Consider the following 21,407-nt stretch of genomic DNA (forward strand, 5'->3'; position numbering starts at 1 on the left):
CTGTCATCTTTCAGCATGCTGAAAGACAGCGATGAGGCACGGCATAACGAAAACTGCACGATGTCAGCGCAGTTACACACAACAGCTTTTGGGTGAATTTGGAGTAATAATCGTTGTGTGTAAATGGGCCTCATGCTCTGGAGGACTCGCCATTGCTGTACATTATGAGGACAGCCCATTAATTAAAGGGAACCTGTCAGGTCCTTCATGGGTGCCTATGTGCTAGAAACATGGTATAACCAGGGGCGTAACTATAGAGGATGCAGGGGATGCGGTTGCACCCATAAGGTCTCTCTTCTCCATATAGGAAGCCCAGTACTATGAATAAAGCATTATAGTTGGGGGCCCCGTTCCAGGTTTTGCATTGGGGCCCAGGAGCTTCAAGTTACGCCTCTGGGTATAACTATAGACATGCCATGGTATAGTGAAGACATGCTGATTTCAACAGTTGTCACTTATACCGATACATCTATTGGTCTTTAAACTCTTGCTTTGGAAACTTTCCAGCACCAGACGGAAAGGCATCTGAAGTGGCCCATTAATACTTATATATTTACTGCTCCACCTGTCTTGCCTCTCCCTCCAGACACTGATCTACAAGTCTTTCCGTATGCAAAGTAAGGGTACTTCTACACGGGCCAACAGTTATCCCAAGTAACTGCTCAAAAAAGTGATTATGGATGACCGTCAGCCTGTGAGATCACAAGACCCAACAAGACAAGTGAGTGAGAATTGCTCAATCGTTAGAGTCACTCGGATTTTAGCTCACCCAAAAACCAAGCAACTGTCGTCTCATTTAAACATTTAGTCATTTATACTCCCCCACTCCTGTGATCCATCAGTGTTTCCCACGGCACGCAGCACCGAAAGTCTATGGAAGAGCGTGTGCACTAAACTCTGAAAAGAGTCAGATTTTTGCGCCACGCGTCGACTTTAGAGGGGGACACTGCTGGATCACAGGAGTATAAAAAATGCCTCACCCCTGCCACCTCCGCTAACAGCACCGTAACGTAGTTTATGGTGCTGTGGGTACATGACAGGTTCCCTTTAAAAAGGGCTAATCCAAAGTGGAGAACCCTTAGGCTGCATGGAAATTCCACAGACATTTTTAAACCTGAGACTAAGTAGCAAAGTGGACACAAATCTCGTTCACACGCTGCCGACAGTCTGCTGCGGACAAATCCGGGACATGTCAATTGTATAGGTGTTTCCGCAGCAGACTCTCCTTTCTCTATGGGGAGAGATTTCCGCAGTGGAATACAGGTGGAAAAGACACTTCAAACGTGCGCCAAATAGCACGGATTTTGAAGCAGCCTTTCAGCTGCTGAAATCTTGCAGAATTTCCGTGCGTTCCCTCTACGGACATTCCGCAAGATTTCCGTCCCGTGGGAACCACGCAGGGGCGTAACTATAGGAGGTGCAGGGGATGCGGTTGCATCTGGGCCTAGGAGCCTTAGGGGGCCCATAAGGCCTCTCTTCTCGATATACGGAGCCCAGTACTATAAAAAAGCATTATAGTTGGGGGCCGTGTTACAGGTTTTGCACCCGGGCCAAAAAGCTTCAAGTTACGCCTCTGGAACCACGCCTTAAAGAAATTACATTGAATGGTGTTATGGATGAATCAGAGTGATTATCTACTTTTACCCTTTAATAGATTTTTTTCACCCTATATAAGAAAAGGCTCCCTTGATGTCTCTTCATGCTGTCTTGGAGTTCCGTGTCTAAGACTCAGTGCCAGTGCTGGGAAAAAAAGTTTGTTTCGCATCTCTGTATTTTTTAGAACCACTTCTCCTTTTCATTATTGCTCAGAGTTCCTGCCCTGGACTTGATGGCGCCTCTCCGAACAGCTGGGACTAGTATAATATCAGTGAGGCTGCCACTGATAGACAGAAGTGGTATTGTATACTTTGTGTCATTTTTTAGACACTGAGTTTTTTTTTTACTTATGAAACCACACTAGTGACTGTCAAAGTGTTGCTCTGAATGAATGGATATGAAAATACATCATATCTATTAATTCTCTATCATCTATGTAAAGCCCGTAACAGGGCCCCCAACTATAATGCTTTATTCATAGTACTGGGCTCTCTATATGGAGAAAAGAGGCCTTATGGGCCCCCTAAGGCTCCTGGGCCCGTGTGCAACCGCATTCCCTGCATCCTCTATAGTTACGCCCCTGATGCTCACCGCATCTTTGCCATTTCTAGACAGTTCTGTAAATTCAAAATCCCTGGTGGTCTAGGGTACTGTATTAAATTATTTTAATTGCAAATCCCCTGGCAGTTTATAGGGTAATTGTCCATTCAAATGATAAATTTAAATTTGCTTGTGGTCTAGGGTACTTTGGTAAAAAAAAATAATTGTAAATTCCCTGGTGGTCTTGGGTACTGTAGTAAAATATTTTAATTGCAAACTCCCTGGTGGTTTATGGTGTATGGCAGTAAAAGTATTGATTGTAAATTCCCTGGTGGTCTAGGGCATGGAAGGAGTGAGTGATGAATCTAGGATGTTTTGGGGTCTTCTATGCTTGGTAGCCTCCTATGAAATTGGAATCTTGAGAAATTGCCCAGTCTCATCGATATGAAATCTAAGTCACCATTACAATACACCTGGTCATTGACATCATCACACCAGGTGACTGTAAAGTGCAACTGTCGGTATGCCATCTATAATGACATCATTGTACTGGCCAGGCATTGAATACTGTAGTTAGGTGATGCATGTTCACATTTAATATCAACCCCCTTTTCCCGCAGTGGTTGAGAACAGTAGAAATCTTAGGCCTCATGTCAATGGGGAAAATGAGGCCCGCCGCGGATTCTCCATGCAAAATCCGCAGAGGGTCCCTCCTGCCCCGCGGACAGGAGGCCTGAAAATAAGAACAAACTCACCTGTCCTTGACGCTGCGTGTCTCCCCTCCGTCGCGGCCGGATTTTCTTTCTTCGGCCCGGCGGATGTGCTTGGCACGCCGGCAGCGTGCCATGTGCATGCGCCGGGCACATCCCCCAGGCCGCAGAAAGAAGATCCGGCCGCGACGGAAGGGAGACATGCAGTGTCAAGGACAGGTGAGTTTAATTATGGTACGGGTGTTCCGCGAATCCGGACGGCTTCCATAGGCTTCAATAGAAGCCTGCGGGAGCCGTCCCCGTGGGAGACCTACACGAAAATGGAGCATGTCCATTTTTTTCCCGCACGCGGATCCGCGCCTGACGGGAAAAATGACATCTGCAGGTATTTAACTACCTGCGGGTGTCCAATGCATCCCTATGGGGCGCGGATCCGCGAGCGGGAAAAACGCTGCAGATTTTAACCCCGTGGACATGAGGCCTTAGGGTGCGTTTACACGGAACGATAATCGGTCAAAGAAATTGCTGCATCGTTCTAATTCGAACGATAATCGTTCAGTGTAAACACGGGCAAGGAGCGAATGATGGGCGATATTTTGTACGCTCATCGTTCATTTCATGCAAGCATGAAAATAAATGTTGACTTGTTCACTAATCATTCAGTTGAAATACGGATCATGAGTTGTTCCCATTTATCTGTCTGTATAAACAGACTACATGAGCGATCTCTGACACCGTCCATTCAGGCAAACGATAAATTGCTCCATCTAAAAGCCCCCTTACCGTGATCCCATGACCGGTGTTATCAAGAGAAGTGAAGTTAATAGGCATTCTGGTATAAGACCCCAAGCGTCTGTTATTCTGCAAATTTTGGATTTTCTGAGAGTGCGGATATTTTTTGGCAGTCGTCAACTTGCCAATCTTCTGGCGCTCAACTTTTTCCATATGGATGTCTAGTAACTGCAGATATAAAGCAATAGTCCTTTATATAGCTTACTAATATGTGCTCCCCCAGTTTTAAAGGCATATTCAAGTTGTAATTTTCAAAGTAATGACTTTATGCCAATTGCTCACTGATTTCAAGATCTCTGCTTCTAATCATTGAACGGAAACCACTGTTCACTTCCAGAGGCTGAAAGCCATACAATGTCCCATGTTATACAGATTCAGGACTTGTTGTAATAGCCATGACTAGCCTGCACCTGTATGATCCTTACATGTCCTGGACACATCCACATCTTCTAAAATGCAAATACTGAATGTTTCCATTTAATGACAGCAAGCAGAGATCAGGAAAACTGTGAGGAATTGATATATAAAATATATTAGAACTAGAGATGAGCGAGTATACTCGGTAAAGGCAATTGCTCGAGCGAGCATTGCCTTTATCGAGTACCTGCCCGCTCGAGATGAAACGTTCGGGTGCCGGCGCGGGGGAGCGGTGAGTAGCGGCTGTCAGCAGGAGGGAGCGGGGGGAGAGAGGGCGGGAGAGATCTCCCCTCCGTTCCGTTCCGCTCTCCCCCGCAGCTCCCCGCCCGCCGCCGGCACCCGAACATTTCATCTCGAGCGGGCAGGTTGCCTTTACCCAGTATACTCGCTCATCTCTAATTAGAACATTTCATAACTTTTTATTATCCGATTATTAGTTAAACGTATTAGTATATAAAGACATTTCCATTTTAGACACTAGTCTAAGTAAAGGTGGTGCTTCCTTGAAGTGCACCTAATGTATTAAGAGGCATAAGCCTCTTATTAAATTCGGTGCATCTTTTGGCCTAGCCATGTGCCAAAGTTGAAATCTATGGGCACTACGAGCTGGCATAGGTTTCAGCTGTAATTTAGGCCTACCCCTGGAGTAAAAAATAGTTAATCTGTTGAGCAATGTACAGCCATGCCCCCTTTTTGCCCAGTCCATTAACTTTAAGAACTGTGGTGGAGGCTGGTGTAAAACGGCCAGAAGTTACAATTGATGGCATGTGCCATAATTTGAGACTTTTGTATGCCAGATTTCTGTTCCAATTTGTTTTAGCGCCTTACATCAGATATTTTTAGATCTTAATGTTGACTCACCTGAGAGACATATCGGACTTTTGCTTCCTCCTTCTGCAGTATCAAGCTCTGTACCTCCAACATGTCCGACATGTGGCGGGCAGCTACTCCTACTTGACAAGCCACACTGGCCAGTGTCTGTGTGACTAGGGACATGGTGCTCTCCAGGGCCTTACGCTTGTCTGGAGCCTGAACAGAAAATATGGAGGGAAGCATTGTAAGTTTATTGCATCTGGATATTTCTACAAAAAACCTAAAACCTTTTCTCAAAATGACACATGAGACAGACTGGTGGCCAAGGATGCACTGGCTGACCCCATCATATAAAACAGTGTGGTCATTCAATTGTGTATCCCTAACAATATTTTACTATCACACGTATCTTACTAAGTCCCTGCAGGGAAAAAATGATACACTTATATGTTTGCATTGAGTTTTCCTTTTCATGCATTTAGAAAGCTTCATACTTGATTTTACAGGCTCTCCTACATAGAAGTTTCTGACTTTGCTGAGTTCCCAGCACTCATCAGCTGATTTCTCCCATAAATGCGCAAAGGCTCAGCTTCCCCTCCCCTCTCCACTTTCAGAGGCTGAGCCCCAATTGGGAATAGGAAACAACTTTTTGATCAGTGGGGGTCTGACCTCTGACCCCCACTGATGCTGAGAATGGAGGTCCTGAATTGTTCCACAGGAATGAAGTGGCAGTTATGCATGCACACTGTCACTTCATTCATTTCAGTGGGAGCGCTGCAGATAGCTGTGTTCAAGCACTTGACAATCTCTGGCGCTCCCATTGAAATGAATTGACTGGCAGTTTAGCGCCACTCCATTCTTGTGGGGACCTTCAGGACTCCCATTCTCAGGATCAATAGGGGTATCAATGGTCATACCCCCACTGTTCAGAAAGTTATCCATCAATTAACTGCAAAGAAGAGCAGCTACATAGAACGTCTCTCTCTCTGGAGGACCTGGTCTGTATGTGTGTTACATGGACAATTCATTCTTTTCAAGGGGAATTGTGTAATACTTTATTTGCCCTGTGGGGGAGCTGCAGGAATATTGATCACTTGCTTCAAGGTTCTACCACAGATTACAGATAATCACTAACAGTCCCAGTGACAGAAAACCCCGTGATTAGCTTATCGCTAATAGTAGTAAGGACAATTACTGAATGAATGGTGACTACAGAAGGCAGGTGGTTTTGGTCCCTATGAAAGCAGATAATGGAGACAGCATGTTCAAAGATCTATTAGATGTGACAGCTACTAACACAGTATTAACAGTATATGGAGGATATAGTAAGCTTTAGGATTACTGATCTCAATGTACTGCTGCACAGAATAGAGGAGAGACAGATTTATATATCTAATACCATATTTATCTATATTACATAAAATCTTCCCTTTTATGACCGTTGCTCCATACTGATCCCACATTGATGCATACAAAAACATTGATTTTTTTAAACTAGTACATACTAGTTCAGATGTATATTTTTTTCCTATAGTAAAGCCTATGCAAAAGTACCCAAAGAGTTACATTTTGTGGCACAAAATACCATCCAGTGATACAAAATAACATTTTGTAACGCAGAATACAATTTTGTGACTTCTTTGCCACAGGTTATTTTTTTGTGTCACGAAGTAATATTCTGAGGCAAAAAGTGTCTAAAAATGTGACATAGATGAACTTTTTATAGCATAGAATATAATTTTGTGACACATAATTTAGTTTTGTGACAAGCTCTGCAAAATGCACTTTTTTTGTCCTACTAAAGAATGGACAGCTTGAATAGTGTCCCATAGGGTCCTCTCCTTGAGATGATTTAAATCTATCTTTAAGTATCTTCAACTCTCAAAGTTGAGTTTGGGAGCATACACTATTTTCTATCCTGCCCATCGAAACCCAAACACTGGTACTGGAGTTCAACCACAAACTTGACAGATCAGCCAAAAGGTTGCCCCTGCAATACCCAGTAAAACCACATTCAAATGACTTCTCAGGTCTTGATAAACCCCTTCACCAACCCTCGAGTCAATGATCTCCTACCTCCATGTAGTTCTTTTCACAGTAATCTGCTACATTCTGCAGGTTCTGGTAGCTGTCCCTCAAGGCTTGCCTTGCTGTAGTCACCTCTCTGTAGATGTCTTTCATTTCGAGCCTCGGTGTAGAGACATCTGGAGTCTCATTCATCAAGTCAACCATTCTGCAACTGTAGATCCTTCAAAGCATATTAACAGTGACTCTGAGAACAGACGGTGCCTCTGAGACACTTCCTCACATGAAACCACAATCTGCTTTGTCGTCTGCAAGACAGTCACTGTATATATTATGTTCCTCTGACATCGCTTCATGCTCTGCTTTCATGTTCACGAAACAGAATTTTATAGGTCAGGGGTTTTTTTGCAGCTGAAATGTAGACTACATTTAAGAACTACTTCTCTCTTGGATGAATGAAGAAGTAAAAGTCGAAACCTTCCACCCATAAGAACATAGTGTGAGAATGTACAGCAACCTTTTGTGGTTCTCATGAATGCTTTGTATAGATATCATGCAAATAATGTTATAACCATGGACAGTCCATTGATTTCACGTGCCGCTTTATTTTACCTGTGAGGGCGCTGCAAGAAATTGAACACTTACTACTAGGCTCATCCCCCAGATTACAGCTTCTCACTAAGGTCCTGGTTGTAGGACATCTTCTGCCCAACTGATCGTAATCATTAAGAAGGTCAAATTGGTTGTTTGAGACTCATCCCATGAGAAATAAACCCGAATGGCAAGTGAGTGGCTCCAAAGTAATCACTCACAGGGACATCTTCTGCTGGACCTTTTGATACTCATTATTGTGTCAGAGCTTGGACCTTTCATAGGATACATTAGTACTCAGATAAGGAAAGACTGGACTGGCCCATCAAACCATGAACGTCCAGATATGAAATGTCATGAATATTTATGAACTTTGTGACTTTGTCTCTCTCTGTGTCACAGGATGCTACAGAGACAGACTCATAATGCTTGTATTGAGCTGAATGCTCCATTTCTGATCTTGAAGACATCTCCAGTTCTTCATCAAGATGTCTGAACATGACCTCTGTCCTTACATAGCTGTACAAAAAGAAGAGCCCTTAAAATGTGACCACCTCCTGATTCTCACTCGTGCACCCTTGAGTAAAAGGACTCAGCACTTGTTTGCCTTTCATGCTCTACGAGCGATGTGCCAATTTACAAGGTACAGGAAGGGCCTTGTGCAGGTTGACATTACTTGATGGGTATTGAGGAGTGGGTCAAGCTCAAACCTCATAGGGTCATTAAATGATTTACATTACATGAGCTTCTGCCAATATTTTAATGGCCCAGTAATAACATAAAATCTTCTTAGTAATCTGCTCATAGCAACAATGGCACATGGAGCAGCCATTCTCCTCGGCCTAGTTCTTAGTTATCATACTTGTTAATGGGAAAGAGAGACAATAATACTAAGCAGACTAGATATGGCTCTGACTTGCTTAATGAGCAGAGATTGAGCAGAGATACAATTAATTGTAATGGATAAAAGGGATGCAAATAGTCTCCGGTAATTCACTGATACGCATATAATATATCGGAAACAGTCCCATATGTAGGATAACAGTTTGCGTACTGAATGCCTCTCTCGTTGTGCTAGACATCAATAATTATTATTTATGTCTTCTGACACATAGATGTACAGTATATATTGTATATGCCCACAGAGCTATAAGCAGGTTAGATGTTAAGCCCTTTATCAGATTAGGATTAAAGGGGATCTTCCATCTGTGGTCCTCCCTATTGCAGGACTGAGGGAGAGGGATGAGACGTGAGATGAGATAGCAAGGCCTGGCTGAGCATCCTCTATACATAAAGACATCCACATTACTTCCATAAATGTAGATGGGCAGGAACATGCAATCTTCTGAGAACTATTCTTGAGTTATCCTTGCACCACACTTCTTCAGAAGACCACCGTAGAGCTCCAGGCCAGTACCCTGCTGTCTCAATCTCAGGAACCAGTTGTGAAGACTGCTAGTTTTTCTTATATATCTTGGACTATATATTCTGGGCAGCTCATATAGAGTTGTGGGATGGCCCAGGACATGACAGAGAAAGACCTTCTGAAGATGGAGGTTGAGCAGTTACGGAAGGAGATCAAAACAGAAAGGGTGTTGGTAATGTATCCGATTTGTTTTCTTTTGAAACTGGTTTCCAAATGGAGCTACCACTGATTTATATGTACGGTCTGTGTGTTTGTGTACTTGTATGTTCTATTGTGTTATGGTCTCTTGTATGTTTACTTGTTGTATGTTCTCTTGCGTTCTTGTAAGTCGTCTTTTATGTTCTCTTATGGTATATTATTTTGTATGATATCTTTTGTGTAGTTGTTCTCTTGTATGACCTGTTTACTAGTTGTATGTTCACTTGTGTCTTGTTTCCTTGTATGGTTGTATGATCTCTTGTGCTGTTTTATTAGGCATTTATATGTCAGCTTGCCTTATTTTCTCTGTTAGACTTGCATGTTCTGCTCGGTAGTTGCATGTTCCCTTGTGTCATTTTCTGTAGTGATATGTTCTTTTTTTAGTATGTTCTTCTTTTTATATTCCTGTTAACTATCTGTATGATATCTTGTGTATTTGTATGTCCCCTTGTATTATTTCCTTTGTGTGGTTTGTGCTCTTTTGTGTTGTAGTAAATCCCCTTGTACCTACTCTTGTGTAGTTGTATGTTTTCTAGTGGTATTTTGTTTTGTGTAGTTTTATCTTTTTTTCTGCCATATGTTCTCTTGTATGATCTCTTTTTAGTTGTATATTCATGTGTGTTATGTTCCATTGTGTATATCTATGTTCTCTTGTGTTATGTTCTCTGTTTGCATTTGTATGGTAGCTTGTCTTGTTTTTTTATAATGGTATGTTTTCCTGTAGAGTTGTATGTTACCTTGTGTGATGCTGTTTTGTGTAGCTGTATGTTCTTGTTCTATAGTCTCTTTTTGAGCTGTATGTTCTCTTGTATATTTGTATGTTCCTGTGTTTCATGTTCCAATGTGTGGTTTGTTCTCTTGTTGAATGGCTCTTTGTGTTGCCTTAAGTCCCCTTGTATGTTGTGTTGTATATTGTATGTTCTCTAGTGGTATTTTATTTTGCGTAGTTGCATGTTCTTTTCTGTGGTGTATTCTCTATTTTAGTGTTATGTTCCCTTGTATTATATTCTCTTGTGTATTTATATGCTCTCTAGTCTGTCTTTTATCATTGCCTGTTCTCATATTATATGTTCTCTTGTGTGGTTGTATGTTCTCTTGTATTGTGTTCTTTTGTGCAGTATATTCTTTTGTTTTAGATTCTTTTTTCTAATTGTATATTCACTTGTTTTATGTTCTCTTGTATTATGGTTATATTTTGTGTAAACCATGTTTTCCTATATGATCTCTATTGAATGCTATCTTGTGTAGTTTTATGTTCTCCAGTGGTATATTATTTTGTGTCATTGTATCTTTTGTTTAGTGTTATCTTTTATATGACCACTTTTCTAGTTGTATGTCCTCGTTTTATGTTCTTGTGTGTAGCTATATATTCTTTTGATTCCTATTCTCTTGTGTAGATGTATGGGTTTTCATTTTTTTCATCTAGTTGTACGTTATCTTCCATAGTTGTTGCTTCTCTCATTTTCTCCAAAAACAAAACTTCATATTTGTACATCATAGGATATCTGATAACAAATCTTATATGCAGCATGCAATATTTTATAGTTCTACCAATGGCCTTAAAAATACTGCTTCAGGCTAACCCATTTATTTTTATTGCTCTTACATATTATATATTCTCTTGTGCTTTTAATATCAAATGAGAACAGAGATTAAAAAAAAAAAATCAGCATGGACATTATAGGAAGGTCTCCTTCAAGGAGCAATGAAGTTGTGTACAACATATGAGAAAAGCTTATGAGAGCTATTAGTATCAGTCACACACATTTAGATCAATGATTTTGTAAATTCTCAAAACTGAATCAGGAAGGATGTAATTTCTCCTTAGGGAGAGCACCTAGAAGGTGTGAGGAGAATTATAAGACCGCGCATGTTCCTCTGGGAAATTTATGCAAATTGAAAGACGGAATTATGCCTCTACAGTGCCCCCTATTATAAAGCAGTATTCCTGCAAGCTAGTGTCAGACCTTCTAACAATGACTAGGAATTAGAGATGAGCGAACGTGTTCGGCTCCGCCCCTTTTCGCCCGAACACCGAACTTTGCGGGCAATTCCGTGCTTGGGCGAAAAAAGTTCGGGGGTCGCCGTGGCAGCGCGCGGGGGGGGGGGGGGGGGTGCGGCGGGGAGTGGGGGGGAGAGGGAGAGAGAGAGGGCTCCCCCCTGTTCCCCGCTGCTGCTGCCCGCGCCGCCGCGCCTCTCCCCGCCCCCCGGCGCCCCCCGAAGCTTTACGCGCGGACACTGAAGTCCTCGGCAAAGCCGGTGTCCGGGAGCGTAAGTGTTCGTTAAGAACACGTTCGCTCATCTCTACTAGGAATATAAGCCAAAGCCTTCTGGAGTCTTCTCAAGAAGGTAAAGATAACCATATACAGACAGACTGTTTCAGAGTTTTTGTCCCTCATCAGTGTGCAGTAGGTTGTTGGCTTGGGGAGAGACATATGACATGGGCCAGAAAGGGTAGAGGTAAGTTTTTCCTTAGGGCAAGCACTTTACCTGTCCTGACCCACATCAGAGGCCTCTCACCAGCCACCCCAGCAACCTTCTGCACATTGTTGAAGGACAAAAACCCGAAACAGTCTGTCTGTACCTGGTTATCTTATCCTTCTGGTGAAGACTCTGGTTTTGGCTCATATTCCCAGTCATTGTTTTAATGCTTTTAAAAAGGTCTGACATTGACTTGCAAGAATGCTGCCTTCTAATAGGTGGCGCTATAGAGACATTGTTCCGACTCATTTACAGAAGATATGACATGGCTCCACTTACCCTGCTCTGCCTTTTGCAACCCATACAAATAGGTGTAGCATATACTATAAAGACTGGTGTGTCTGATATTCTACAGCCTTTGTCTGCATTGTTTTTTCCAGATTAGAACTGATTTGACTTGTGTTGACTCTGGGTGATTTAAGGAAGTCACTAAGTGATTTAGGAACTTTGGACTTTCTATTTTGTGTTCCTCAATTCTTTCGAGTTACCAAAAATAGTTAATTACTTCATTTCATTTTTTCCCCATAGCACTTTATGAAAAACATCTTGAAATATTGTAGTTTTCACACTAGTGTATACACTGGGGCGGGATCAGCATTCATCTCATTACCATTAGAGGTCGGAGTACAATGAAAGGTAACATCTCTTTTATAAAGCAGGAAGCAAATATCAAAGGATCATCTCCTTGACAATAGGTTATGGTGGCATCTCTACACTCCTCCATCTTCCAGCACAGTAACCTCTGCAGATTTCACAAAGCATGCTCACAACACACTATTAAGGTACATTTACACACAATGAGGATCGCTTAAAAGCCATCTTTTGAGCAGTAATCGTTGTGTGTAAATGTGCGCCCATCATGCACTTACGAGGATTTTTCGTCCATTGCTGAGTTCAGCTCCGCATACAATCCAACGTCCAGGGATTAGTCTGACGGCCATTAGGGAGTTAAGACTTCTGCCTCTTGGGGTTTTTTGCCTTCCTCTGGATCAACGAGGAGGTTAAGTAATGGGCTGAACTGGATGGACATTGCCTTCATTCGGCCTTGGATACTATGTATGTATGTATGTCCCTGATAAGACGGTCCGCAGGCTGAGTTCTCCGCGGGCAGCGCTAATGAGATTCTTTTGGCAGTTGTCCTGCTGGAGAACAATAGCGGTGTGTTTAGAGAACAGACCACCCGCTGTTCTCTAAATGCATGCAAGTGAACCTACTTAGCTTCTAATGGGCTGATTAACTCATTAGTAGCTAATGCAAAATGATCAGCTATCATCTGTGTGTGTAAATGGATCTTTATCGAAGTGTAGAAGAATGGAGAAAGCCCTATTCTTTAGCAAGTAAAGGACAGCTCTCAGGTCTTATTTTCTTTCTATTTCTTTGAAGGTCTCTAAATCAGCTCAAGAAATGAAGGCCTTTGTGGAATCTCAAGCAACAGAAGATCCCTTGATAAAAGGAGTACCAGAAGATAAAAACCCATTTAAAGAGAAGGGTGGCTGCTGTTTGTCCTGACAGTCCCTCTAAACCGGATTCCTGGAACCATGCAATGAACTTTTCCTATTGTTGTTCGGTCATTAGAGTAAATTGTGTTTGTAAGATTTTGGAAATGAGACTTTGACTTGCAGAAGAGGATGATGGGATCTGTGGTAGGAATGGCCCTTAGGCTAGGGCTACACAGTGACTTTTGGCTACAACAGGGGTTGCCTGACCAAATATCACTGTGTAGCCCTGCGACCTTGAACTCACATTGAAACGAATGGGGTCGTAGTGTGAGCCACAGATTGCTGTGACCGTGTGTCACAGATTGGAAAAAATCCAACCTTGATGACTTTTTAAAGACCTGCAGCCCACGGTTGCAGCAAGCTGCTATTCACACCGCAACCCGATTTGTTTCAATGTCAGTGTGAACACAGTGCAACACAGTGATTTTTGGTCGTATAACCCCTATTGCGACCAAAAAGTCGCCATGTAACCCTGGACTTTAATGTAATTCACTAAAATTGGATTTTTTAAGATATCTGTAATAAAACAGACCGATGTCTAATTATATCTGAGTGATTCATTATATTTGACACTGGCATCCTATTGTAGTGGGTTAAAGGGGTTATCCAGTTGTAAACTATTGATAGCCCCAAAGTAGGCCATCAATAGTAAATCAGCGGGGGCCTACACCCGGGAACCCTGTCGATCAGATGTTCATCAGGCCAATGTGTTTGTGCACTGAGCTGATTTCTACAGGCAGCAGACAGCTCTATTCACACTGCAGTGGCCAGGCTTGGTATTGCAGACAAGGTTCTCACTGAAGTGAATGGAAATCAGTTCAGTACACAAAGCACACCAGCCTGTGGTGGTCCCGGGTGGCAGACCCCTACTGATTTACTATTGAAGGCCTAACCAGAGGATATGCTATAAATAGTCTGCAACTGGACAACACCTTTAAGCAAGCAGATCACACACGGTCAAAACAGTACTATACCTTAAAGGGATTTTCCTGGTATAGACATGTATGTCATATTTACAGGTCTAATTGGTGCAGGTCTTACCTCTGGAACCCTTGAACTCTGTCCAGCCTGGTGAGAAAACCAAAGGCCAACCCATCCAGAAAGAGAATAAAGGGAGAGATAGCCATTCTGGAGATAGGTAGAAATCTTGATATGGGTCATGGATAAGTCATAATAGCCTATAGCTGGAATACCCTTTAACTATAGCGCCTCAATAGAGCGATGTATGCTACCATTTTGGTTGTAGGACCAACTTTTGCATTCTATGACCAGAAGTGACAGTAGACTTTCCTTCACTCATGATAACGATTTAAGTGCCAGATGTTTATCTGTAAAACGCACACTTCTTTGGCCAAAAAACTGATGAAAATGTAGCATTTTATGGATCCATAGGCTATAATAATTAAAACATAGTCAAACCATGCATACGTTTGACTACGTTTAGCCTAACATACGTTTCAATGTCGTTTCTTTTTTGCGGGATTGATAAACATAGACTTGAACATATGCTTAAAATTAATGTGTTTTTGCATGCTTTTATACGCGATGAAAGTCCCAGTTTGGATGGGCCCTCATTTGATGCCCTACCCCTGCATCAAAAGACTTCGGCGAAAGAAGAGTTGGTTGTTGGGGGCCTTCCTGGTACTCAACGCCAGGGCATGTGCCTTCTCGCCTCCTCTCAGATGTTTTGACTTTTCATCTGAGGTAGCATGTACCATATTACCCCAAAAGTAAGACCTACCCTGATAATAAACCCTGCCCTGATTTTCAGGGGGTAGTTGAAATACAAGTCTACCCTGAAAATAAGCCCTAGTTTTACTACAGGGGAGAAAAAAGCAATATTCACTTAGCAGGGACCGTCTGGTCCCCTCCCACTGCTCTTTGGTGTTCCTGCAGGCTTCCGTGCAGTTGACAGCCTCTCACAGAACATCTCTTGCTCGATGCACTAATCACAGCCATTCAATGGCTGAGCGCGCTGTTTGCGAGCCAATTAGAGCAATCTCCTGCTGAAGGCGGGGCTTTCAACCCTTTTACCAGCAAGAGATGCTCTGCCTGAGGCACAGAAGCCTGCAGGAACGCTAGAGACCAGCGGAAGGGACCCAGACGGCACCTGCTAGGTGAGTATAAGACACCGCCCAAAAATAAGACCATGTGCCTCTTTTGGGGCAAAAATTAATATAAGACAGGGTCTTATTTTTGGGAAAACACGGTATTATATCTGATTAACAGATTGGGCCATGACCGGTGTCACTCGGTCATGGCCTAATGTGTTAATCAGATATACTGGTAGGTATGAGTTGACCCCATCTGTTCAGACAGATTAGACCGCTCGATAAGCTACACTCCCCTATGACACATTAGTGTATATAACCAGACCTCTTCATGCTCCAAACATAATCACCTCATTGCATAAAGGTGCTTTTAGATGGAGCGATTATCATTCAAAAAATCGTTCAAACAAGCGAAACGGAATGATAATTGTTTGGTCTAAACACAGCCAACGATGAATGATAATAGTTCACATTCCGTTCGCCGTTCATTTTAGGCAGTCATAAAAATCATCCTTGGTCGTTGACTTATCGTTCGGATTAAACAGCGCTCGTTTAGTCCTTCTCATCTGCTTATACAACGAATGCGCAAGACTGAATGATTCTCGTGTGAATGAGCCAACGATGTATCCGCCTGTCTAAACAGGCTGCCCGAGCGAACGAACTACTGATAGCGCCATTCGCTCGTTCAAACGATAGATCGTCTCGTCTAAAAGGGCCTTGAGACAAGCCAAGTTCCAACCAAATGGGCCGTGTATACTTTTGAATCCATTTTTTGTTGCGCCATTGTTGTCTTTCTTCCAATACATCAGAGATTACACGATTCTGTTTGTCCTTGTGTCCGGGGAGGATTGAACAATCCCTGTCACTAATCACTCCGATAAGACGAACGTCTCAGGCTAAGTCCTCATACCCTGATATTAAACTTCAAGTCTTAAGTAATCTCATCCGGGCTTCTTAGCTTTGGCTGCTGCCGACTTTTAAGATTTATGTCAGTCACTGCAGATGTTGTAGAAAATCAGTGTGACCTAATGACATAGAATGGAAGGGATTAAACTCTGTGGGGTGGGTCACAGGAAAGTAACTGGGGCCCGTCTTATGAAAGCGGTCTAAGATGAAAGCACTGCTTTCATTTCTTCTATGGCTGAGGTAAAATGAAAGCTGTGTGGTGATTGGTTGCTACGGGCAACTTGTTTTTTTTTTCTAGACAGCTTTCATAACAGTGTACCTATAGCAACCAATCACAGTGCAGCTTTCAGTAAAGGAAATGAAAGCTGCGCTGTGATTGGTTGCTATGGACAACAAAGGCAGATTTTCTTTTACTCAGCTTTCATAAGAGTGTGGTGCCGGCTTACTTTTCCATGGCCCATCCTGTAGTATACACAAGCCATAACCTATATGTAACATGCTGCATAAAACTCAATTTAGCATACAGGTATCATACTGGAATGTAGGAGGTTCAGCAGAATACACTGAATGGCCGCGTATTGCAGACCTCCATTGAGTAGCAGGTTGATCTAGGTGATGAAATCGTTCTGCAAGAATATCGGCCCCTGCGGACAGGAAGCTTCTCGTAGGCGACACAGATTTCATGGAGGAATTGACATGTTCTGACCAGCTGACAGGAAGCGGTCATCGCTTCATGCTGCTTGTGCCAAATTCTAACCTCCACCCGCTGCTCGCAACCCTGCCCGGGATTAAAACTTGAACGAAAGACACATTAATATGGATTGAGATTTTAAAGGAAATCTGTGTTGCCCATAGCAGCCAATCACAGTGCAGCTCTTATTTTACCCTCTGAAAATAGCATTTGCGATGACGATCAATAAGGGTCAAGGGCAAACACTTAAAGTAGCAGATGCCGCATAATAAGCTGGTATATAAAATGAGGCAGCTCTGTCTGGGCGAAAACGTGTGTATCTGGGTAAGGAACTGTCTCAGAGATAGAAAGCAGAGGGTGGTAATAAATGGTTCATACTCTAAGGCTGGGTTCACACAGGGCGTATTCCCAGCGGAAATCCCGCGGTTTGGCCGCAGCAAAAACCGCGAGATTTCCGCCGGGAGAACCGCCGCAGAAGAACCCGCGGCGGCTTTGAAGCGGCCCGGCCGCTCGCTTTTCCGTTGTGGAGGGCAATGTGCGGCTACAAACGGACCTGGATAAGCTGGGGGCTTGGGCAGAAAAATGGCAAATGAAGTTCAATGTTGATAAATGTAAGACTATGCACATGGGCAGGAGAAACGGCTGTCACCAATATACACTAAATGGGGTACGGCTAGGGAAAAGTGATATGGAAAAAGACCTGGGGGTACTAGTGGACTGCAGACTTAACTGGAGCAATCAATGCCAGTCAGCAGCTGCAAAAGCAAATAAAGTCTTGGGGTGCATTAAAAGAGGTATAGGGGCGAGGGACGAGAACATTATCCTCCCACTATATAAGGCACTTGTCAGGCCTCACATGGAATACTGTGTACGGTTCTGGACACCGGTGCTCAGGAAGGATGTTACAGTACTGGAGGGGTTCAAAGAAGAGCGACTAAATTAATAAATGGAATGGGAGGACTGGAATACTCAGAGAGGCTATCAAAATTGGGATTCTTTACCCCGGAAAAAAAAGACGGTTAAGGGGACAATGCAAGGATCTCTCCGATGCTCTGTTTATACCTGTTATGTTCGTGACCAAGAAAGGATAGGGAATACCAGGTGGACTACCACAGATTTGCACCTCTCCCTATCCATTACTCAGGGTTAGTGACACAGACCTACCTGAGCGGGTACATCGCTCCAATAAAGGCGTTGTAGGGGACATAAATATAAATACAGTAGGGGACAATCTCTCCCATGATCTGTTTATACCAGGACTGTGACGGTAACAAGAGGACAACCTCTACATCTAGAAGAACGAAGGTTTCATCACCAACATAGAAGGGGGTTCTTTACTGTAAGAGCAGTGAAACTGTGGAACTGTCTGCCAGAGGATTTGGTGATGGCAAAATCGATAGAGGAGTTTAAGAGGGAACTAGATGTCTCATTAGAGTGCTATGACATTACAGGATATAGACATTAAATTACCAGCGGGGTTGTTGATCCGGGTCTTGGAGTCAGGTAGGAACTTTCAAAATGTTGATCAAGGGATTACTTTGACTGCCATTATGGAGTCGGGAAGGTATTTTTTCCCCCAAATGGGCTAAATTGGCTTCTACCTTACTGTTTTTTTTGGCCTTCCTCTGGATCAACAAGGACGGGGGGTGAGGGAGGAAATAGGCTGAACTAGATGGGCATTGTCTCCCTTCAGCCTAATGTACTGTGTTACTATGTAGGTATACATTTAGAAAAAACATGTTTTCTCATGTAGCGCGCTTACTTGTATACAGCCCACAAAACCTTTATATCCTAGCAAAAGATGACAAGACCAAAAACGTACAGAACTGTGCTGACAGATTGCATTTACATTCCTTTCGCTAGTTCAACTTTCTACATTTTAATATACAGCAAAACACAGATTAGATAATAAATGTTAATTCCACGCGGACGAAGTCGCGGGTAACAAGATAGTATATATGTATATACAGTAATGCCTTGACATACGAGTTTAATCTGTTCTGTGACGGAGTTCTTAAGCCAAAAAATTTGTATCTCAAAGCACTTTTCCCCATTAAAATGAATTAAAACGCCATTAATGTGTTCCACATTAATGGCGTTTCAATTCATTTCAATGGGGAAACTAACTACAAGTAAAAAAAAAATCAATGCTCACCTACCGCCAGCGTTCCGCAATGGTCTGCGGCAATGCTGCAGGCTGTCGCATCCTCCTCCACACTGACAGAGCATTGCTTTCTGGATGTGGGGCTTGAATGCTGAATTGGCTGAATCGTTAAATGGCTGTGATTGGTTAACCAAGTGCTGGTTTTCATTGGCTGACGCAGCACTGGATTAGCCAATCAAACCATCAGCTTGCTGGAGGTAGGGCATTCAAGCCCCACATCCAGAAATCAATGCTCTGTCGGCATGGACCATCACGCAGGCCCAAAACGCTGGCAATAGGTGAGTATTAGACATCCCCCTGAGCCTCAGCTTGTGAGCTGCTTGACTTGCTAGCAGGCTCATAACCCGAGTTTTCACTCTTAAATCAGAGCAAAAATTTAGGGGAGAGCCAAGATGTCTAGATACAGGATTACGGGGTTGGGGTGGGTGTGGCGGTCGCTTGATAAGATTGACCAGTGTGTGCTACATGAAATATATAATTTGACTATGGAACCACAGCAAGATACATTGTAAGCATTCTACTTAATAGTTGAAGCCACTAATTTGTACTTGCAGTTAGGGAGGAAACCAGAACACAGAGGAAACCCACACACAAAGAACAGACACATTGCTACATATAAATTTTATATATATATATATATATATATATATATATATATATATATATATATATATACACACATATATATATATATATATATATATATATATATATATATACACACATATACACACACATACATACACACACATGTATATATATACTGTGAGTGTGTGTATACTGGTGCCCCTTCCCCTCCCCCACCACCACCTTCCGAACCACTCCATAGTTTTCTGGTTTTGCTATTCTAGATGGAGAATCCTATTTCTCCATCTAGAATAGAAACCGGTTCTGCTCTGATAATGGCACTAATATCTACAGGCTGTAGACATATGCCTAATTTAGACACAACGATTATATAGGAGGCACAATATAGGCAGAGCAATTTGTCTAATTTCTCTGATCTGCACTTGAGACATGTAATCTAATACACAGGGTGTCACTTTCTCAGTTCCCGTCTGATATTAAACGCAACAATCTTGTTCCTGTTCCAACGACATGTAAATTAATTGGGCTAATTAGTCTGAATAAGGCCCTGCAGGTATGCCCTGGCTCCATGTCAGTGTTATTATGCATTGTTTTGGTGTATGTCCAAACCACAGATAAGTAGTGTGTAGGTGGAACATAATAACACACTTAATATACCAGTATTTTCTGATTTCAAAGAAAATTGTGAAAGATCAATAAATCACAATCGTCCTCCAAAAATATACATACTCCTATCCAATGAACCCAGCCATGTATAATGTCAATTGTAGTTGCTAAGTGGGTCATGACTTTAACCCTTTCCTATACAATTTTGGATTCAGGGTGTCCTAAAAGGCTGTCTCTTTTTGCTGTTATACAATGGTGCCATCTGCTGGCTAAAGCCAGTGTGTGTGAGCCAGAGAGGCTCCGACAACGGAGTGGCTGGCAATAGACAGTAAGAATACCCTGTTAGATGTCTTCTGACATTGGAGCTGTAGAAGCTTCAATCAGAATGTAAGAAGATGCCAGACAGTGGATTGGTGAGGGTTAAAGGGTCTGAATAGAGTTAGATAAACAAGGTTACCTTCTTACAAATGCAGAGCCACACCTGTCCATGGCTTGTGTAAATTTAAGGATTTTGAGTTGCAATACCATAAACAACCCATGGATTGGTGTGACGCTGTATCTGGTAGAAAGCAGCCATGTTTTCTAATTCTGTACAACCCCTCAAAGGAGTTGTGTCAAGTTATAAAGTTATTCCCTGGAATAACTTATTTACTGGATAAGGGAAAACTTTATGGTTGGTAGTGGTTGGATCTCTGGGACCACCATTGATCTTGAGAATGGAAGTCTGGTGGGTTACCGAGTAGCCGCGGCTGCCTTCATTTCAGTAACAGTGAAGCAGATAGGTGGTAAGCAATGGCACGGTGGCGAAAGATAGAGGCGGAGGCAGCACATTTTTACAAATATAGAACTTTACTGAACAACAACTAAATAAACATATATTGCTTCTCCTGGTCTAGGTCTATGGCACCGTCATGCTCCAGCTTCCCATTGCATGGCGTTGATCTCTTTGGCACAGCCATGATGGCTTCAGACACTGCGGGAAGCAAGACTTCTTCTTCTCCCAAGGGCTACGGATTCCTTTGCTCCAAGGTCCAGTCAGTTCATCTTCGGCTTCCAAGTCATCAGGACCCTGTAGTGGTCACTGTACCTGTGGCTCCAGTCTCTGCTGCACTGGATCACAGCTGCTGCCACACCACTTGTCCCCATATTATGGCCTCTCTGCAGCACTCTCCCACAGCTTTCCTGCATCACTCTTAGACTGCTTCTTGGCCTTTTTCTAATACTGCATCCTACACGCACTCTGCAAGCTCTCCCATGCTGCTGCTCCCTGTTCTACTCCCAGGGCTTTCCTATGGCACCTGCTGTGTCCAGAA

General features: G+C 42.8%; 2 protein-coding genes across 4 annotated transcripts in view; one reads left to right on the forward strand and one right to left on the reverse strand.

Annotated features, from left to right (window-relative positions):
• ABI3 (ABI family member 3) overlaps nucleotides 1-7,229 on the reverse strand; it is a 26,959-nt gene extending 19,730 nt beyond the window's left edge. The window contains exons 1-3 of one of the 2 annotated variants that reach the window (XM_066586819.1): nucleotides 6,945-7,228; nucleotides 4,917-5,084; nucleotides 3,630-3,806 (exon numbers count right to left, since the gene is read on the reverse strand). In XM_066586819.1, the coding sequence (XP_066442916.1) occupies nucleotides 3,630-3,806; nucleotides 4,917-5,084; nucleotides 6,945-7,100 (501 nt within the window). In that variant the 5' untranslated portion in view covers nucleotides 7,101-7,228. Of the gene's footprint in view, nucleotides 1-3,629; nucleotides 3,807-4,916; nucleotides 5,085-6,944 lie in introns of both variants that reach the window. The other variant, XM_066586820.1, reaches the window with a different exon arrangement.
• On the forward strand, nucleotides 546-13,599 carry GNGT2 (G protein subunit gamma transducin 2). 2 transcript variants are annotated; one of them, XR_010787525.1, is made up of 2 exons: nucleotides 546-721; nucleotides 12,973-13,054. XR_010787525.1 is itself a non-coding variant. In XM_066586822.1 (2 exons), the coding sequence occupies exons 1-2, from the start codon at nucleotides 8,999-9,001 to the stop codon at nucleotides 13,096-13,098; spliced, it is 210 nt and encodes a 69-aa protein (XP_066442919.1). In that variant the 3' UTR covers nucleotides 13,099-13,599. The 2 variants fall into 2 exon arrangements, 1 of the variants encoding a protein (XP_066442919.1); XM_066586822.1 differs by lacking the exon at nucleotides 546-721 and adding an exon at nucleotides 8,999-9,082 and having other exon boundaries at nucleotides 12,973-13,599.
• Nucleotides 13,600-21,407: the final 7,808 nt, after the last annotated feature.

This window comes from Eleutherodactylus coqui, chromosome 13 (genome assembly GCF_035609145.1).
Source record: "Eleutherodactylus coqui strain aEleCoq1 chromosome 13, aEleCoq1.hap1, whole genome shotgun sequence".
Classification (NCBI taxonomy): Eukaryota; Metazoa; Chordata; class Amphibia; order Anura; family Eleutherodactylidae; genus Eleutherodactylus; species Eleutherodactylus coqui.